We start from the raw sequence: 19,055 nt of genomic DNA, 5'->3' as shown, positions 1-19,055 counted from the left end.
CGCAGTTGATTGCATTCAAGAAGGATCTGTGGCGACGGGGCCCGGTATCTACGACTGTGCCATCTTCTGCTCATCTCTAGTCGTAATGGTTCAAACAACAACAACCCGCTATCATCGAGTCGTGTCGCAACAATAGATCCAGCCAGCCTGCTTGATCCTTGCACGACCAAGGCCTGAAGGAGTGCTGAATTCGTATCGCACCCTATTGCCAAAATGAGAGCTCCCACAATGGGTGAGAAACTTGGGTAATATATAGATTTCCGGCGATACATCCTCGCCGATCATGCTAGCGTACAGAGTCCCCACTCTACTACCGCGCGCGTGGCCGAGCGTTAGAAATACCTTATCCTGCCCGAGAAGCAGACCGTTACGACTACAATTGAGTGCGTTAGTGCGAACGGGCGATACTTGCAGCCGATCATTGTTATTCGGCCAGCCGCCATCCATGGGAGCAATTGGACCACGCTCAGAACTCCAGGATGGAGCCTTGTCATCATCGTCCGCCCGGCGAATGTCATTGGTCCTCGCAGTCAGCTGCATAAAGAGTGCACGTGCGTGACGATGTGGAGGTTCAGCGGCACGACGTGCAAGGCTGTGCAAGTCAATCGGGAGCCGCCATGAATCGCAGCCTCGTAGCGAAATCCCATCGACATCCCGCTATATCGCTCTTGCTTGCTTCCACACCCCCTCGTAGGTTCATTCATTGTGTTATGACCAAGCTGATGGTCGCTCTGCACCCTCCAACTACCCGCGCTGGAATTTCCTAGAAGCATAGATGACGAAAGTCGCAGTTGACGCGACCAATCTGTCGCAGCCGCACTCATCATGCGCTTGCTGAAGCGGAACGATAGAGGCGACTTCGTCTTTACCGCCCTGCTATACAGCCCTCCGCCATACGCCATATTGTCTCACACATGGAGCACAACGCCAAACGCCGAAGTGAGCTATCAAGACATGCTCGACGGGTCAGCCCGGGGAAAAGAGTCATTTGCCAAGATCAGGTTCATGGCAGAGCGGGCTGAAGCGGAGAACATTGAGCATTTCTGGATTGATAATTGCTGCATCGACAAGCGCAATGAAGCGGAGCTCTCGACAGCCATCAGATCTATGTACAGATGGTATCGCGACGCGGCGGTGTGCTTCGTCTACCTTGCCGATGTCTCGCTCAATAAGAGAGATTGCAATGGACAGCGAGCATGGGAGGGCAACTTTCGCAACTGTCGCTGGTTCACGCGAGGGTGGACGTTGCAGGAATTGATTGCACCTAAACGTGTGGAATTTTATGCGCGAGGGGAACATCTTGGAAATCGGGCAAGTCTTCTGAAACAGATACAAGAGGTCACCGGAATAGAAACCGATGCCCTGCTGGGAACATCACACGAGAACTTTCCGATATCCACACGGCTTCGCTGGGCGACAGGACGTATGACATTTGTCCCGGAAGACTACTTTTATGCACTTATGGGCTTGTGCGATGTTATCATGTCGCCCATGTATGGCGAAGGCCCAGACCAGGCTGAGAAGCGATTGGAGAAAGAAATCAGGGAGCATCATGGCGAGGCGGCACTGAGTTCACCCATGAATCTTGGCAGTCGAGAGCCTAGGGAGATCCGCTGCGAAAACGCACAGCAGCGTGAATGGAATTTAGATATGCTTCGATTCGAAACGATCCACTCTCGAAAGGCGAACATCAGGACAGAAATGAAGAAGACGTGCAGCTGGATATTGCAACATCCTACATATCTTGCTTGGAGGGATACCGAGCCCGCAGAGGAGCACTGTGGGTTTTTCTGGATCAAGGGCAAACCGGGCGCCGGCAAGTCCGTTCTTGTGAAATATCTGGATACGCATGTTTCTACGAACCAGAAGCCTGACGTCATTTGCATCTCGTTCTATTTCAATGCCCGTGGGGAGCGACTCGAGAAATCTCTGGAGGGCATGTATCGATCGCTGCTGGTGCAATTACTGGAGCGAAACCGGGAGCTACAACCTGTCGTGAGTGACTCTCGGCAGATTGCCGGCGATGGTCCATTGTCCTTGCACACATTATCCAGCCTTCTTTCCGCCGCTGTCATGAAGCTGCAGAGCCATCGCCTATACTGCTTCATTGACGCTCTTGATGAATGCCAGGATTCAGATATGAAGCAGATGGTCACTTTCTTCTGGAAAATTTGTGAAGAAGCTGCGAAGGAGGGGAGACGTGTCAGTGTCTGCTTTGCATCTCGCCATTATCCGTCGTTTGACATACCGACTGAGTTCAAGCTCGTGCTAGAGGATCTCGACGAACACCGGAACGACCTTAGCAAGTATGTCAAAAGTCAAAAGTTCACAAGCGGATCTTCAAACAAACTTAAGAATATTCCTGACCAAGTGCAGAACACCATCCTGGACAAGGCCAACGGTATATTTCTATGGGTAGTGTTGGTAGTCGAGATTTTGAAAAAGGAGTATCTCAGAGGAAATGCTCATACAGTCAAGCAAAAACTTGAGCAGATCCCAGAAGACCTCACGAATCTTTTCCGAAGCATCGTAACACGCGATCGAGAGGATGTTCACGAGCTTTTGCTTTGTCTAAGATGGATACTGTACTCAAGGAGACCGTTGGCACTGAGGGAATTCTATTTTGCCATGCTGGCTGGCACTGACACAAAGGATCTTGAATGGAGGTGCTACTTTGCAGAATTTTCAGAAGAAGACGCAGACGACATGATCCTTGATGACCTCAGAAGCTGCTCCAAAGGGTTGGCCGAGCTCACCAAAGGCAAAAATGGACGCGTACAGTTCATACATGAATCTGTGCGGGACTTTCTGGTGATGGGAGGCGGCTTCGAGCATATCGAACCATCCTGCGACTCCTCAGCCTACGGTGCCCACGAAGCTCTCAAACAGTGTTGCATTCGTGGAATCCAGATCGACATGAACATCTGCTGGCAACTGATGGGCTTAACAGCACCCGCCGACCAGGATATCACAGCATGGCGACCCTCCCATCGGCGAAGTGAACGTGCTTTGCTGAAGAGCGGCTCTCCCTTCTTGGACTACGCTATTGCAATGGTTTTCTATCATTCAAACGAAGCGGTTCTGGGAATCCCGCAGGAAGGCTTTTTCGACCGTTTTGATCTTTCTAGATGGTACACAATCGCCAACCTTTTGCAACAGTATGACATCGGCGTATATACACCCGATGTCTCAATCGAGTACATTCTCGCAGAGAGAAATTGTGCCAATCTCATCAGATCACTTGCTTGTCGCCAACACGATTTTACTCAATCTAGCAGAAATCGCAACAGGACGCCATTGATTGCTGCTCTCGCGAACAAGAGCAAGGAAGCTGCAGAAGCGATACTGGAACGCGAAGGCGCCGAAAATCCTACCAAGATTGCCCAAGAGATCATCGTGGATAATTATAGAGGACGACAGGCGTATGACTTACGTCAGGGACAAGAGACCTGGCGTTGGGCAATAGAACAAGGATGGCCTAGTCTGGCTAGACACCTCTTGCGTGATGATCAACTTGATGCGGAAGTACTGATAGCGCTCTCCATGTTCTTGTGTTCCGTTTCAGAAACAGGCAAAATCAACATCGCGGCGCTCTTGATCGAGCGCGGCGCCGATGTGAATGCGCAAGGCGGCTGGTACGGCACCGCCCTTCAAGCCGCATCACTTTACGGTCACACGGGGGTCGCGACGCTGTTGATCGAGCGCGGCGCCGATGTGAATGCGCAAGGCGGCCAGTACGGCAACGCCCTCCAAGCTGCATCCTCTCGAGGTCACTCTGGCATTGCGACATTGCTAATAAATTGTAGTACTGATATGAACACGCAAGGTGGCAAGTAGGTCTTCTGGCTCAGCGCGTACGGCGTCTCTGTCTGTGTCTTTGTCTGTGTCTATCAACTTCCAGTTGCTGTGATATTCCTTAATCTGCTAGCCAGATAAAGGATCTCCTATTCTTTTTATTTTCGGATTTCTCGTCAAGGTGGGTCTATAGGAAGGGATGCAATATTGTACTCCTGTATAATGAGCCACGATGCCTGAGTGAAATGCGGCCACATAGTGTGGCGTCTGTCTCATATTGTCTCGGGACACAGTGCGTCTCGGGTCGTAGGGATAGAGACGCTAACCTTGGAATGACATCTGCCCGTCCCATGCGATGATGGAGGATCTGCATGGAGGTCGGTCATCATACCCAGGGACGTACTGTATACATCCATCGGGACCACCGCCGACCAGACGGACGCGCGTCGTCGCATTCGGTGGCGAGGGCATGGGATCTCGAGGAGAATCTTGGAATCCGATCGGGCCTGGGATCCACGGATGCGATCAGCCCGATTCGCGTGAGCGCCGGGTGGTCTGGAGATCCGGCGTCTCAGAACTCGAGTAGTCATTGTTGTTGTCATTACGGTTATGACAGTTACCGGCGCGACTGGACATGGAGCTCGGGTGATCGTGTCCTGGCCCAAGAGACGGATGGTGGTCGTGGGAATCGTTGGAATTCGGAGGACGCCCGCCGAGCCATCCATTCCTCTACATCACCTGTATGATACTATACTATACCATACCATACACATGCTATCCTGTAACGGCAATGGGACGTGAAGATCAAGAGGACTCGGGCGGGCGCTCGAGGATGAGACGTTGGACGTTAAGAACAATAACTTGTTTCGCACCACGCTCGATGACAACGGTGGACCCGGGCGGGCATTCCAAGGTTGCCTCTGTCTCTCCATGTGTCCCCTCTTTCCCTGCCTCCCTCTCTCTCCCTCTCTCTCTGAATCTCCCTCCGGATCTCTTCCTCTCCGCCGCTATCGTCGCCGGCGCTGTTAGGGAGGTGCTGGAGGTATGATTCACAGTGCATCATCGCCGTCGTTGTCATTCCCGACGGTCTAGCCGTACGGGCGCATTGCGTGGACAGGCCATTTGTCATCTGTTCCAAGCTTCGTACCGCCGTAGTGAGAGCAGAGCCGCCGCCGGTGCATTGGAGGACTGGGCACACACGAGCACACCACCCACACGGACCACCCGTCCGATCGCGATCGCAGCCGGGTTCGCATACGCGATAGACGTAAATCCGAGTAAGCATCGAACATGACATGCTCGCAGTGGACAGTATCTAGGTAATAATCGCCCAAGGAATCCACGGCACACCACGCCAGATCCCAGCGCCAGGGAAACATTAAAAGAACTGACGGCCCTGGAGACGGGCTGGATGTGAGACAGGCATCGGTCCCTCCTCTCCTCTTGTTTCGCTCGGGCTCGGCCCTACCTCCCCTTTTCAACCCATCCATCATCCATCCATCCACCTGGGTATTCATCAGCCACTACCAGGTTTCTCGCCCTGACGCGCCCGGATCACATCGCCGTTCGGTCCACACATGCCCACACGTCCCTCTCCTTCCGAGCTTCCTCTCGATCCCACAGATCTGGAGGGATCGGTTAGATCGTCCGTCCCGGAAATCAGGGGAGATGGTCGGACGTTTCTTATTGAACAGCAGAGATGCGGGGGTTCGACTCGATCGCCCTGGGGATTCAGGTAGATATTGACATTTCACATCTTCCGGGGCGGTGCCAACAGGTCGTACATGATCAACTCATCCATCGAATATGTCCAGCCGATAGGGTAAGCACATCGATTTGGGACTCGCCTATTCCCTTTCCCCGCTGAACCTCTCCCATGTCGCCTGTCCCCGGCTCTGTCTCCCTCCCACGCGCTCGCCCGGCTATGGCGATTTGCTCGGCTGCTTGACGTTCGCGCGGTGCTTCTTCGACGCCTCGGAGAAGGTCGCGCCCGCCTTGATGTCCGCGGCCACCCTCTCGTCCGCCTCGACCTGCGAGGCGATGAGGTCGACCGCCTGCTCGGCCAGCCCCTGAGGCAGCACCACCACGCCGTTGAGGTCCGCGATGATGTAGTCGCCCGGGTGGATCGTGGCGTCGATCTCCTCGCTGTTGAGGCGGACCGGGCCGTTGACCTGTGCGGATGGTGAGTCGCCGTGTCGTCGGATTTGGGGGTGGAATCATAATGAGGCCATCGAGGCAGACAGGGCAATGATGGAAATCCCGACATGAAACAGGGACATGAAACGGGACGATGCGATAGAGGGGCCTCGGACAAGGCGATGGGATAATTGCATGCCACTCACCTCGCTCACGCGCACGATCTCCTGTGGCGACGTCGTCCCGACATCGCGCGCGAACACCTGCCCATCTCCCATCAGCAAAAGTCCCTCGTCCAGCGCTCGTCCCGTGCGACCGGGAGGGACGAGCCTCGGACTCACCGGAAAGTCCAGGTCGCGGTGTTCCTGCAGGTCCCGCAGCCGGCCATCGATCACCGTGCCGACCGCGCCCGAATGCTGCGCTCGCGTGCTCATCAGGCCGCCATAGCAGGCGTTCGGCATGCGCGGCGGCGCCGAGATGAAGACGACGGCGCCCGCCGGGATCGAATCGATCTGGCCCGCCCGTCAGCTACGTCTCCCTCGAACCCGCATCCCTATCTCCCGTCCCGTCCCATCTCTATCTCCGTCTCCGTCTACACCATACGTACGTAGTGGCCCGCGGGCTTCGGTTCGTTCTCGTAGTTCTTGCGCACGTATTTGACCGTGTATGCCGGGCCGATGATCTTCGCGGGGCCCTCCTGCCGCCGGGGCGACCACATGGTGATGCCCGGGAGGAAGCCGCCGTGGGGCACCTTCAGCTTGGAGAGGGCGTCGGCGACGTCGCACCTGGGAACCCGGGACGAGTCAACCAACACGCCCGCTCGCGGGGACAGGACGGGCAGGATCGTGAGCGCGAAGGCGTCAAGACGGACGAGGGCTGAGCTGGATCGCTCTCTGTCCGGTGGGAAAACCTCCACGCCTCACTCGGGCCGGAACGCGACGTACGAGGTGAACGGCTCGAGGGCCTTGACGATGTTCTTGACGCTCATGTTGATCGTCCTGGAGATTCTGCTCGATTCGGATGAATGGACGTGCGGTCGTGTAGTGTTTTAATTCAATTTGTGATCCGGAATCATCGCGCGGAGAAAGCTCCTCAGCAGTCTGGGGCACTTGAGCGAGAGCTCTTTGGAACGGGAGCTCGGCATCGCTCTGTTGGACGTGCATGGAGATAACCTTGGAGAGGCCAATGGTTAGGGTAGGCATCTCCGAAGCCGGCGAAACCGACGTCACCCGCACTCTCGCAGGCGGCCGTGGCAGACCCTGTGATGAGTGTGAGCGCGCGAGAGGAGTCTAACTCCCGCGTGCATCTGCCCAATCCTGTGATGATATGGACTCCTATCGGGATGCGAAATATAAGTCATCAGCATTAGCCATCGAGGACCAGTTCGCAATCATTCGGTACATTAAAGTCATTAGATACAGTGGTCTCCTCCCCGTGCGATAGCCTTTCCATTACGCGGCACCATCCCCTCCGCCACGAGCACTCACCGATCCCAGCCTCATGATCCCCTTGACCTCCTCATCGATCGTCGGGCCCTGATACTGCTTCCTGCCGCCGACGTAATACCACGCCGCGCTGAGGATCATTACGCCGCCGGTGACGACGACGCTGTAGTTCATGGAGCTCGCATCGACCGGCGTCTGCGGCGGCCACACGCTCCAGAAGATGACGAAGACCATGTAGGCACACGCGTAGATGTTGTTCAGGATCCCGAGGAGGCCGGGGACGTGCCAGGGGCCCCAGACGAGGTCGGCGCGCACCGCGGGCTCGGGGGAGGGATACGACGGCGGCGGATCGACCTCTTGCTTGTCGTCGTCGATGGTGCCGGGATCCTCGGTCGATGGCGGGACCGGCCGGGAACCCTTCGGGAGGACGTTTCCCCTGATGCGGTGGTGCAGGAGCAGCGCCGCGGGCAGCAGGTAGGACCCGTAGAAGCCGGTGATGGTCAAGGAAATGACGTCCTCGAATGCCGTCGACGACCCCACATAGATCAGCGTCAGGAGCGCCGCGATCACCGTCACCGTCAGCACGCCCATGACCGGCACTTTGGTGCGCGGGTTCACCCGGCTCAGGACCTGCCAGAAGGGCAGCCCGCGATCACGCGCGAAGCTCCAACACATCCGCGACGCCGTGGTCGTGATGCCGATCGCGCAGGCCCAGGTCAGCGATAGCACCACCGCGGTCATGACCGTCGCGCCGGCGACGCTGCCCACGCTCCGTCGGAAGACCTCGATGAAGGGGAACTCCGTCGGGCTGTCGAGCACGGCGGTCACGTCGCCGAGGCAGTACAGGACCGTCACGATCATGGCGAACCCCAGGGCGCCGTTGATGATCATCGCGCCGAGGATCGCGCGTGGGATGTTGACCGAGGGTCGGGAGACCTCTTCCGCGAGGTGCACGCTGGCGTCCGCCCCGACGAACGTCGCGACGTTGCCCAGGAACCCGACGCAGAACGAGACGCCCTGCGTAGGCCAGTTGCCCTCGTTCAGCGCCGTGAGCCAGACCGCCTCGAGCGGCGCGAACTGCGGCGTCATGACTAGGAGCGTCGTCAGGATCGCGACGAACCCCGCCAGGTGGAAGACGAGGATGAACACCTCGAATCTCGGCAGCCAATTCGGGATGACCACATTGATGAAGACACACACCGCGATGACCGCCCAGGTCAGGAGAGTGCCCTGCCACATCGCCGACCGCTCGATATAGTAATCCGGATAATCCAGGGTGATGACTCCTTGGATCATCGTCCCGGCGAAGAGCGTCTCCGTCGCGACCGTCGCGATCCACGCCAGGGTCGTCAGCCAACCCACGACGTAGCTCAGCACGTCGCGCCACCCGGGCTCGGCCATCATCCACACCCAGTAGTACTGGCCGCCGGCGATGGGTGCCATGGAGGCCAACTCGGAGATGACCGTGTACACCGACATGGTGGAGGCCCACGCGATCATGTAGCCGTACACGTTGCCCGCCGGCCCGCCGTTCCGGAAGGCTTGGCTGAACAGGGCCAGGACGGTCTCCCAGGTGATGAGCTCGCAGACGGCGAAGCCGAACAGGGAGACGAACCCGAAGCGTCGCTGCAGGACCTGCTTCTTGCCGAGGAGGGCGAGGTCGCCTTCATCCAGCTGGGCGCTCTGGCGCCGGGCGGCCGACGACATGATGGTCGGGCGCTGGTGTTGCGGTCGCGAAGACGCCCAGTTCCGTGTCGTCAAATGGGCGTGCGGCCTCTCTTCCGAGTGACTTGTGGTCCGAGTTTCCGCGGTCTGAACTCGGCGCGGGTGAGCACGTGAGCACGATGCGGAGGGATGGCCCTAGCGGATGGACTTGAGAAGGCGTGAAAAGAATTCGGGTTCGAAATCCATGGGAGATCTGTGGCCTGAAGGTGTGTCGAGAGAGTGGTCAAAGTCCGGAGGTGATCATGGCACAAACGAAGATACTCCTCGTGTTGACATAGATGAGGAGGGGAAATTTCCGAACCGGACGGCACAGTTTCTGGCGTAGGATTCCCATTGGTACCCCGGGCGAGTAGCGAATGTAACGTGCGGTTCCTGCCATGACGCGCGTGTCGTCTCGTTAGTGCACGTCTCCACTCGGGCGGTATTGGAGATAGGGCTGCTGTGTATTATCTTTCCAAGCGCGGTTCGCAACCCTAAGCCTCGAGAAGCAATCAAAACCTACCTAGGTAGGTATTCAGTCAGGTACTAGAGAGCAGTTGTCTTGAAGCTGGAGCTGGAGCAGATGCGCCTCTGCCATTAGGACGACGACAATGGCGGGCGCCTTTCGGTATGCAATATACTGTCCAAGATCGTGGACTACATTGTCATGCGTGAACGAGACCTCGGACGGGTAACACAGGAGCCGTTAGTAGATTATATATATCCATAGATAGACGACGGAAGAAAAATTAAAAGAATGCGGCCTCTAGGAGTACAGGGGTATCATCACTCTTTCTCTCCCTTCCCAATCCCAATGATCGTTCACAGGCAAATACCATGCAACACTGCCGATTCCAATTCCAATTTTTGGGACCTCTCCGAGACGATCCCCGTCGAACGCCGACGCCCCGCTGAGAAAAAGAAAGAAAACCCAAGCATCAAAAACACCGCGAGGAAGAAGGAGGAGAGGTGAGGCGAGAAGGGGTGGCGCATCACAAAAACGACATGTCGAGACATCGCCCGAGAGCTCCTCTGCGCCAATCGCGATCCCATCGCCGGTCGCCGAGAGCATCGGCCGCAGATGATGCAGACGCTGCCCGTTCACCGATCGACTCGTAAGCCATGAGCCCGCCGACCGATGCGTCCGCGTTCGCTACGATGATCTCGTTCCCGCCATCGAGCACCGCACAACCGGCGATCGCCCCGAAGAGCTCAATGTCCTGTCGCTCCGGCATCGACGACGGCGACGATGTGGCTCGACCAGGATCGCGATACACGCTGACCATGTCGTCGTTCTCGACGACGAGCAGGGCACCGGCGTCGGTGAACTGCAGGCTGCGCGCGCACGCCACGACATTGTCCATCACGCGGACGGGCCGGGTCCAGTTGCGCGCGTCCCAGACCGCGACGGTGCAGTCCTGCGAGGCCGTGGCCAGGTATCTGCCCTCGCGGCTCCAGGCGCATGCGAACCCGAAGTCGGCGTGTTGTCGGAGCGTGACCAGGAATTGGCCGTCCTCCGCGGCGGAGATGAGGGCGTCGTTGGTATCGCCGACCAGCGCGCGGAGCCGGCCGTCGGGGGAGGTGGCGGCGCAGTTCAGGGCGTCCTCGTAGTAGTAGGAGGCGGTGATGGATTGGGTGGCAAGGTCCATGACGCGAAGACGGTTGTCGTTGGAGCAGAAGGCGGCGCGGGGTAGGCCGGAATGGCGGTCGAGGAAGTCATGGACGTGGGTGACGAGGCCGTCGTCGGCGTGAGTGACGTGCCCTTGTTGCGTCACAGAGGTGGTGGTGTTGAGGATGGCGTATTCGCCGTTGAGACCACCGGCCACGAGGAGGGTATTGCTTTGGTAAGAAGGGAAGAGCGAGGCGGGCAGAGCAGACAGACACGAGACTTTGAGGTCGCCGTTAGCATGCGAGGTGTCGAGAACATGCTCGACATAATTGGGGCTGGCGAGCGAGGTGCGGACGACACTCTGGTCGGCAACGTAGAAGATGTCATTGCGGCTGGTGGCAGCCAGGCTGTTGCGGAGTTGATAGTGGTTGATGACAGGTCGATGGGTCGGGGCAAAGCTCCGGAAACGATACAGCGTCTCCGCCGCGAGGGACGATGTGGACATGTCGTCATCCAGTAGCGGCGATGATTCTATAGGCGGCATGGTGCCTGCGGGATGCATCATCCGACGGGCGCGGATCGCGGCTTCGCGACTCGGGCCCAACCGATCCCACCGGATTCCCTGAGGGTCGATAGTTCCAGACTTCGATGGATCTCGGAGGACCGGTTCCGAGGAGGCAATATTACTCGTGACGGCTTCTGCCTCACCTCGATAAGTGGGCAGCTCTGGCTCTAACGCCGAACGCAATCGCCAGTCGTTCAAGAACTCTGCGAAATCATAGTTCCGGAGCGGGTCATCGACGGGAAGTGCATCCTCGGCGAGGAACGTATACACTGTGAAAGGTCCGTCTGTCGAGTTCTCAAACAAAGGTTCATCACCCAGCAGAGCGGGGAAGGCAGGCGGCGTGGGATAGCCTGAAGGGGGCCAATTGCCGAAAGCAGCCTCTGCTGATGCGATCAAGTCGGCGGTGACCGTGGCGTCGTCAGAAAATTCGATGTCGTCCGCTCGGTCGAACATCGAGGGTAGAGTCTGTTGCGACGGGTCCACATGGCCGAAGAAGGATATACCGCGATTCTCGGATGTGATGGGAATTGGCACGCGAAAGTGTTGAACACCTCTTCCGCCGGACGACGGCATAGGAGGTTCACGCAGATGTGCCGACGGCGAGGAGCCACCCGCCATGGTCGCAAAGTCGGAAGCAGGGAGCCTGACCCTCCTCACCGGGTTGGCAGAGACGGCTCCCTCGCTCGCGCCAGAAGGGACAGGGACTTGATCAGCAGCATCCAAACGGACACCGCCATCCTCATCATCCTCGACATCCGTGTCGATAGACACATACGAAGCAAACGACGTGTTGACGATCTCTGCAGCTTGAATTGGTGCCAGTGACGTCGCGGGATCCGTGAACGGCGTCGCACAGCTCGGGCACGCCGCTGGTCCAGCTATCCGGATCTTGGACGTGTCGCGGTCAGCGGGCTCCATGGCGGATGATGTCCAGCGGGTCTCGGAGACTTTGCGACGCTTGGAGGACAGCTGCGAAGACTTGGTCGTCGAGTCTGTCGGCAGACGAGAGCTACCGGGCGGCAACATCGTCGCCATTCGGCATCATGTCCAGCTCGGGTCCGGCGCGGGCTTCCGGTGTCTGACGACGGACGATGAGAGGCAACGTTCAGTCCAGAAGCGCGTTGGAGCCGAGTTCGGGGTCTGTGAAAATGTTCTAAAACGTCGCCAAGGAATTGCGATTGAGTAGGGTCCGGTCCGGGAGACTTGACGAGGTCGGTAAATGATCAGCCTACAGTCCCGTCACACTCGAGACGCCGCGAGGGATCGATGGTCCTGCAAAGGCAGACGAGTCGAGGTCAGCAGCGGGCCTGGAAATGGTCGATGAAGGAGTAGGAAAGGTTGGCGCACGAGATGGAGCTGAAAAAATATGAGTCCGGACCTGGATGGTAGAGCGCGCTGCTGGGCCAATTTATCGGATGGTCGATCACTGGCGGCTTTGACTGGGAGACTAGAAGACAGTGTCGATCCCCAAGTCTGAATTTACTAGGTATCGATGAAATGTTGGGTCCACTCGACAGGATGACAATTTCGTCGCTGAATGGGAAGTTTCGATTCGGGCAATAGCGATAGATGAAGGCGACGATGGTGAAAATGCTCGTGTTTCCCGGCCGAGACTCCTCTGTGCAGCATAAGCAAAAGGATGTCGCGAAAGAGGAGAGACGGACACGGTATGTGCGCGTTACGCGACGGCGGCGGCGGTGTGGGTTATACGACGCACTCGCGGGACCATTGAAAGCACGACGACGACGAATGCGAGCGGGAGGAATGCAGCAGCAGCAGCACCTGGGCAGCTAATGAATGCATCAGACAGACAGACAGACAGCCCGAGACCGAGGGTCAATCCTCTTCCTCTTCTTCGTCTTCTGCTTCGTCCTCCTCTTCCTCGCTGGTGCGCTGGGGCGTGGGAGGGAGGGTTCGTCTCGTAGCGCATGCAGCCAGCAGACACGCCCGAAGCAGAACGCCATGCAAATTACGCAAACGCTACGCGCTGGCGTGCATATGTCTGCAGGCAGGTCATTATCAAAGGCGATGCTGGGCAGCAGCAGCAGCAGCAGAGGTGGAGGAGGAGAGAGCGGCGACCGCGGCGTGCATCGGTCTGCGGGTTGCATGTATGAACGAACCCTTCCCTTTCCACCCTGCGAGAAAGGGTAGAAAGAAAAGCAGCTGGAGATGCTGCAATGAGGTGTGTCTACGAGGTACGCGCCAAAGTGGGCTGCACCAGGACGAGCGCAGTGAAGAAAACCGCGACATGGGCGGCGGAGGGGGACCAATGCACCAATGCACCCACCCACCCAGACACATATCAGGCTCACACGCGAATACTTTCACATCGCATACATCACAAACATACATAGACACACATAGATACACGCATACCTGATCACAGTATTGATAATTACCTCCTGCACGCCAACAATCCCACCCTGTCGTGCCTGTCCTGTCATGGACTGTCTTGGACTGGCTGCCGTGATCCTCTCGGTGGGCCCGGGCATGCAAGCCGTGCTGCAACGACAGAGTCGATTGCTTCGGTAGTTGAGTCCCTTCATTCACGGCCTCCCAGCCGCCGTCGCAATGGCCCGGAGATCAGTCAACGGTGCTCCACCTGGACAGACTCTCTTTATGCAGTCCCCACTTTCCTGCCCATCATTCTTGGCCTCGCATCAGACCTGTTAAACGGTATCCCATCTCACCACAGAGAGGAATCGATGACAACGCCAGCATCGACGACGAGCAGTGGTTACGCACAGGAGACTACGCACATGGCCAGCCGTTGACCTGGCGCTGATGTAATGTTGTCGAAGATCACAAGCCCAACATGGAGCCCGATTGCTGCGCATCGTCATGTCGGTCCCGTGTAATATGACGAGGGATGAATCGCTACGTTGCCCACAAGTCGTGGCCTGTCGGCCTGTCCGCTGTCATCCAATCCGTCGAAACTACCTTGGAATGATGAAGTCGCTAGACGAGACTGGAAAGGAAGGTACGAGGCGTGCATGGATCCACCGCATTGTCGGCGACGCAGGAGCGGCGGGAGCAGCAGCACAGCAGGCGAGGAAGGTGTGTAGGACCGAGAGCATGGCCTGTGGTCACAAGCAAACGTGGCGACTGACCAGTCCATGTCGTGCACATGTGCAAGCCGAGCGGCCATCCCTTTGTCCTTGCTACCTGGGTATACAGTAGTCGTCTTGCATTCGTGATCGATGAGCGTTCCAGCCGAGCGAAGAACGGTAGGCTGCACTTTGAACCCGCCAGCGGCGATGAGGTGAAGTGGAGAGAATGCGCAAGATTCCATCACGGAGGTGCAGGCTCGGGCACTGCACTGCACGGCACTGCACTGGACTGCGCTGGTGACGAACGGGTATATTTCGGGCTGAACGTGGGACGGGACAATCATGGCGATGATCTTCCAGGAAGACTCCACATCTCTGTTTGATGATACACGATCAACGACGACGAGACTTTACCATCGCTACCGTACGCGATGCCATTCGTTTCGACCTTGCTACTTTTACTGTGCGCATCGGTTTCGTGCCGTGCTTGGCCTCGATCTTCCATGGAACAGCGGCGTGAAAAAAAAAGATGCACATTCGGGTGACTCGTGACCAATCAGCATCAGGGACACAGGTAACATTACCCTGATGGGGATGCGCCTCCTTCGCTCGGGGGTACACATGAAGTCGACCAATACGAGTCCTCCAAAAGAAAAAAAGACCGGCCGGCAGGATTTTCACAGGAAATTCCGTGGCCATGGTCCCACCAGCATGAAGAGATTTCCCATTCCCTTGCTCGGTCTCCTCGGAACATGTCCCGGGTCCCAGGTCCCATTCGGTACCAAGGATTAACGATTGGAATGGGCCACATGCAGGCAGGATGACGCCGCTGCGGACATATTGGATTGTTCGCTGGGTCTCGATTCACACTTGCCTGCGTCGCAGATGCACGGCGGTCGTGGGTACATGCAAGCCGTGGCAGGTAGCGCGACTGGCTCAGCTTCCCCGGGCAATCCGCTCGCCGCTTGTCCTGCGGGTCATGAAATTCCCCGGCGCGCTTGCTGCCTCGCTAATCCCGACGAGGAAATTCCTCGTCTGCTTTCGTCCACCTGCAGCGACCTCACCCAAAGACGAACATAATTCACCTTGCGATGAGGAGCGTTTGCTTCGATCTTCGACAGGGAGCTGTCCTGCGAAAGGCGGCCAGATGGAGAAGAACCAGTCTATCTCGTCCGTGTACGCCCCACGGCCGGGTAATTCATCTGCTCGATGCCCAACATATCCACCATTAACCACACGTGCCTTCTTTGTCGTGCTATTCACGACGCGGCCGTCTGCCCTTCAACCGCCACAGAGACTGGCGGCATCGCGTCGTTTCCGTGTTGCCTGTCGCGTCCGTCTTCATGCATGCACTTCCGGGCGACGGGCTCTCCCAGCTGTCGGTCGGCAGGACTGTCGAGCCGGCCACTGTGCATGGCATGCGATCCTTTACACATGATGGAACACCATTCCAGCTGACCGGTGGCGTCGGCCTTTGAAATGCGGCCGATTGAAGGCATTTCCCAACCAATCCCATGCACATACGTTCCCCATGCGCACTTCTGCGTCGGCCTGTCCATCCAACCACTTGGACACCTATGGGCTGTGACGTGACAGAGACGGATTCGAATGCAATGTGGCATACTGTGCGTGCTTCAAGAAGAGAGAGAGCAGGATAACAATCTACTTGTCACACGGTACGGTCCCTTGCCGCTCAACACGACGCCGCACGCATTGATGACAGAACGTCGTCCTCGCGTTCTTCGAATTCCACCTTGCTGTCCATCACGCCCCAAGAAAGTGGTGCTACGTAGCCTGCAATCATCGCCCGGTCGGGGCATCTACATACTACGACCGTCCACTTGTCCGCCGAGTACCAGGCCCCCAAGTGGTACTGGTGATCCTGAGCGCCGTCTGCCTTCGTCATGTGATAATCATCCTTGTATCTGCTCGCGGATGCCACAAGGAGCGTCCATCCTACATTTGCGCACAGCCGAATTTCCTTTGACGGGATATGAGGCACGTGGGATTCTGCGGCATCACATCGGAAATAAAGACTGAGGTTGTCAATCCTTTTGTAGCGCGTAGCCATTTTGCCTCCTCACCGACACTGTAACTTCTCCACCGGCGTCGCTCGATGTCCAGTGTTGTGTGTGGGCATGTGTTGCTCACAAAGTGATGAATCCGCCGGCTACAGGTTCCGGAAAAGGAAAACGCGATTCATGCGCCATTGTGCGTGGGAATATGTGAGGGGAAGGGCAGAATTAAACATGATGATGAGCGGTCACTTCTCGTCTGTTACGTATCCTTGCACGCCTTGATGCCAATGCATGTTCTTCTGCAACAGGGATGTAAATGTGGGAATGGTCTTGACGGTCGGCATCGCGGGATGCTCAGCCGGTTATTGACAAGACGAGATCAATCTAGTCACCAGAGTAGACAATCAGCCAGGCCACCGTTCTCCTTGCCAACTTTTGTTCACTCGCAGGTAGAAATATACTCTGTGGGTGTCGGTGAGAGGACATCGTGTGCACGATAGCACAGAGCGCTGACGTGTTGCGCGCATGGACGTCTCTCGCGTGTGAAGAGTGACGAGAGATGTAAGCCAGTCGTCGTTGCTCGTTGATGCCTGAGGCATCAGCAGAAGCCCGCACTAGTCCCACTTGAGACCTGTGCGCATGTAAACAAACAAATCCACCTCGCGACGTAATGTCAACACGTCGCACAGCAGCATTGACGTCGCATACTCGGTACAATACATAGCAGCAGAGCACGATCAACGCATAAACACACCGAGAACTCCAGAAGAGTTGCTGGGTATTTCCTTCCACGATGGCCCCGCGCACAGCTTTGCTAGCGAACAACGCCCGAGCCGGTGGAGGTTCAGACAGTGAAGACGACCTGGCTACCACTCCACTCGGGACCATGACCGGTGACCAGAATCAAACCTCGAACAAGGCAACCAAATCCAAGTCGGTCAAGTCGACCGCGCGCCGCACCAGCGCTGGAAACACCGCAACCAAGCGCAAAGTCGCAGCGCCGCGCAAGCCACGGCAGGCTCTACAGGACAAGACAAACGTACAAGCGGGTAGCGACACCGAGGAGGTCGAGGCGTTCGAGGACGAGATGGAGACTGAAGCTGCGACAACCAAGGCGAAGCGCGCGAAGACCGGTGCAGCGCGCAAACCCGCGGCGAAGACAGCGACGGGCGCGAAAAGAGGCCGTCCGGCGAAAGCTGCTCAGCCACCGCCAGAGCCGCTCAAGACCATACCAGAGACACAGCCTGATCCGCAAGAGACGGAGGATATCGAGCAGTCGATTGAAGTGGACCCCGAAGCCATGGACATCGCACGCGTTCCCACGCCGCCTCTTGCAGCGCGCTTCGTGCAACGCGCGCCCGCTACTGCACAACTCCCTCTGCAACCGCGTCCGAGCGGTCGCGCTCCTTCCGTCCCGCTCGCATACATTCCACAACGGGAACGGAGCAATAGCGCAGTTGCCCTCGACCGGCGCGGTGGCGATCCGGAACTCCGGAGGGCTCTCAACGACGTGACGAAGAAGTACGAGGACCTGCAAGCGCGCTACTCCAGCCTCGAAGAGATTGGCAAGATCGACGCCGAGCGCAACTTCACCCGACTGAAAGCCGCCAGCGACCAGAAATCACGCGACGCACACGACCTGATCGCGTCCCTGAAGAAGGAACTCGCCGACAGCCGGAAAGCCTCCGCATCCACCAACTCCGAAGCCGCGACATACCAGACCCAACTCGCCGCCCTCCAAACTTCACAAACAGCCCTCACCTCTGAGCGCGACGACGCCCGGAAACAGCTGCATCTCTCACAGAACGAGAACAAGGCCCTCGAGGCCAAATTGCTCGCCGCGCGGCAGCAGATCGCCACCCAACTCGCCGAGACGAAAACGCTGGTGGAAGCCGCCGCTGCGAGGAATCCGGGCGGCGGCAGGCATGCGGCGCCGATCCTGGCGTCGACGGCGGCGGAGGCCCAGCGTGAGGCCAAGATGAAGGAGGACCTGTATTCGGACCTGACGGGATTGATCATCCGGAACGTGAAGAGGCTCGAGGGGGAAGATGTGTACGATTGCATCCAGACGGGACGCAACGGCAGTAAGTTTTTTCCTTTCCTCTCCGACGTGTTTCCCGGCGGCGCCTCTACCCACCCCGGAGCGGAAGACTCGCCGTATATACTGACATCGTACGCCCCGCAGCATTGCATTTCCACCTCACCCTCGCCCACGACGCTCTAACCTCCATGCCCGGCGGGACCACGCCCCAATCGAAGTCCACCCCGCTCCCCACCACGGTGTCCTACGAGGAGACCGAGTTCGCCTATGAGCCTCTACTGGACCCCAGCCGCGATCGGGAGCTGTTGTCTCTGCTCCCGGACTATCTCACCGAGGAGATCTGTTTCCCGAGGCAACACGCGCAAAAGTTCTACGCGCGGGTGTTGGAGAGCATGGGCCGACGGGTGGAGATTGTCGACGACGAAGACGACGATACGGAGGAAGAGGAAGAGGAGTAGTCGGGATTTCGTGAGATGTAGGCCGATGGGCTTTCGGCTTTTGTTTCTCTCCCCGACCCTAGCACTCTGTCTTGGTCGGGTTTTCTGGGCATACGGATAGCATGGAGTTTTGCTTGCATGATCTGGCTTTTTGGTCTTCACGATAGATACCCTGGGGTCTTTGCATTGTCGGTCGGAAGCAGAAGATGCGAGAATGAAAAACATATTTCGAACAGTTGACAAGACTATTGTTCA

The 19,055-nt window shown here is 57.5% G+C and overlaps 7 protein-coding genes across 7 annotated transcripts; 2 read left to right on the top strand and 5 right to left on the bottom strand.

Moving 5' to 3' along the window:
• The first annotated feature begins 549 nt into the window (after nucleotides 1–549).
• On the top strand, nucleotides 550–3,933 carry K489DRAFT_133302 (HET-domain-containing protein). Its single transcript, XM_033599058.1, has one exon. It carries the CDS (start codon nucleotides 826–828, stop codon nucleotides 3,835–3,837), a length of 3,012 nt encoding a protein of 1,003 aa, XP_033455169.1. The 5' UTR covers nucleotides 550–825; the 3' UTR covers nucleotides 3,838–3,933.
• Nucleotides 3,934–5,717: 1,784 nt separating this feature from the next.
• Nucleotides 5,718–6,919, bottom strand: K489DRAFT_328228 (RraA-like protein; the record flags this gene model as incomplete). Its single annotated transcript, XM_033602043.1, has 5 exons — nucleotides 5,718–5,966; nucleotides 6,138–6,194; nucleotides 6,273–6,443; nucleotides 6,539–6,716; nucleotides 6,876–6,919. The coding sequence occupies 5 exons, from the start codon at nucleotides 6,917–6,919 to the stop codon at nucleotides 5,718–5,720; spliced, it is 699 nt and encodes a 232-aa protein (XP_033455168.1).
• Nucleotides 6,920–7,282: 363 nt separating this feature from the next.
• K489DRAFT_385248 (amino acid transporter) lies at nucleotides 7,283–9,408 on the bottom strand. Its single transcript, XM_033606049.1, has one exon. The coding sequence runs from the start codon at nucleotides 9,081–9,083 to the stop codon at nucleotides 7,383–7,385; it is 1,701 nt and encodes a 566-aa protein (XP_033455167.1). The 5' UTR covers nucleotides 9,084–9,408; the 3' UTR covers nucleotides 7,283–7,382.
• A 664-nt stretch (nucleotides 9,409–10,072) lies between these two features.
• Nucleotides 10,073–11,194, bottom strand: K489DRAFT_328156 (YVTN repeat-like/Quino protein amine dehydrogenase; the record flags this gene model as incomplete). The annotated part of the gene is made up of 1 exon (XM_033602037.1): nucleotides 10,073–11,194. The coding sequence occupies one exon, from the start codon at nucleotides 11,192–11,194 to the stop codon at nucleotides 10,073–10,075; it is 1,122 nt and encodes a 373-aa protein (XP_033455166.1).
• A 2,425-nt stretch (nucleotides 11,195–13,619) lies between these two features.
• Nucleotides 13,620–15,124, bottom strand: K489DRAFT_385246 (uncharacterized protein). The gene has a single exon (XM_033606048.1). The coding sequence runs from the start codon at nucleotides 14,646–14,648 to the stop codon at nucleotides 14,094–14,096; it is 555 nt and encodes a 184-aa protein (XP_033455165.1). The 5' UTR covers nucleotides 14,649–15,124; the 3' UTR covers nucleotides 13,620–14,093.
• A 439-nt stretch (nucleotides 15,125–15,563) lies between these two features.
• K489DRAFT_374599 (uncharacterized protein) lies at nucleotides 15,564–16,375 on the bottom strand (the record flags this gene model as incomplete). The annotated part of the gene is made up of 2 exons (XM_033603545.1): nucleotides 15,564–15,886; nucleotides 16,015–16,375. The coding sequence occupies 2 exons, from the start codon at nucleotides 16,373–16,375 to the stop codon at nucleotides 15,564–15,566; spliced, it is 684 nt and encodes a 227-aa protein (XP_033455164.1).
• A 633-nt stretch (nucleotides 16,376–17,008) lies between these two features.
• Nucleotides 17,009–19,044, top strand: K489DRAFT_385243 (uncharacterized protein). The gene is made up of 2 exons (XM_033606047.1): nucleotides 17,009–18,406; nucleotides 18,508–19,044. The coding sequence occupies exons 1-2, from the start codon at nucleotides 17,116–17,118 to the stop codon at nucleotides 18,819–18,821; spliced, it is 1,605 nt and encodes a 534-aa protein (XP_033455163.1). The 5' UTR covers nucleotides 17,009–17,115; the 3' UTR covers nucleotides 18,822–19,044.
• The last annotated feature ends 11 nt before the right edge of the window (nucleotides 19,045–19,055 follow it).

The sequence above is a fragment of the Dissoconium aciculare genome (assembly GCF_010015565.1).
Source record: "Dissoconium aciculare CBS 342.82 unplaced genomic scaffold K489scaffold_22, whole genome shotgun sequence".
Classification (NCBI taxonomy): Eukaryota; Fungi; Ascomycota; class Dothideomycetes; order Mycosphaerellales; family Dissoconiaceae; genus Dissoconium; species Dissoconium aciculare.
Note: the sequence above shows the minus strand (reverse complement) of the source record. Positions and strands in the feature narration are given on the sequence as shown.

Bases quoted from the DNA above. Each gene is read 5' to 3' on its own strand.
- K489DRAFT_133302 (XM_033599058.1), top strand. From the start codon at position 826: ATGCGCTTGCTGAAGCGGAACGATAGAGGCGACTTCGTCTTTACCGCC.
- K489DRAFT_385246 (XM_033606048.1), bottom strand. From the start codon at position 14,648: ATGATTGTCCCGTCCCACGTTCAGCCCGAAATATACCCGTTCGTCACC.
- K489DRAFT_385248 (XM_033606049.1), bottom strand. From the start codon at position 9,083: ATGTCGTCGGCCGCCCGGCGCCAGAGCGCCCAGCTGGATGAAGGCGAC.
- K489DRAFT_385243 (XM_033606047.1), top strand. From the start codon at position 17,116: ATGGCCCCGCGCACAGCTTTGCTAGCGAACAACGCCCGAGCCGGTGGA. The intron at 18,407-18,507 runs GTAAGTTTTTTC...TACGCCCCGCAG, and splicing joins CCAGACGGGACGCAACGGCA to CATTGCATTTCCACCTCACC.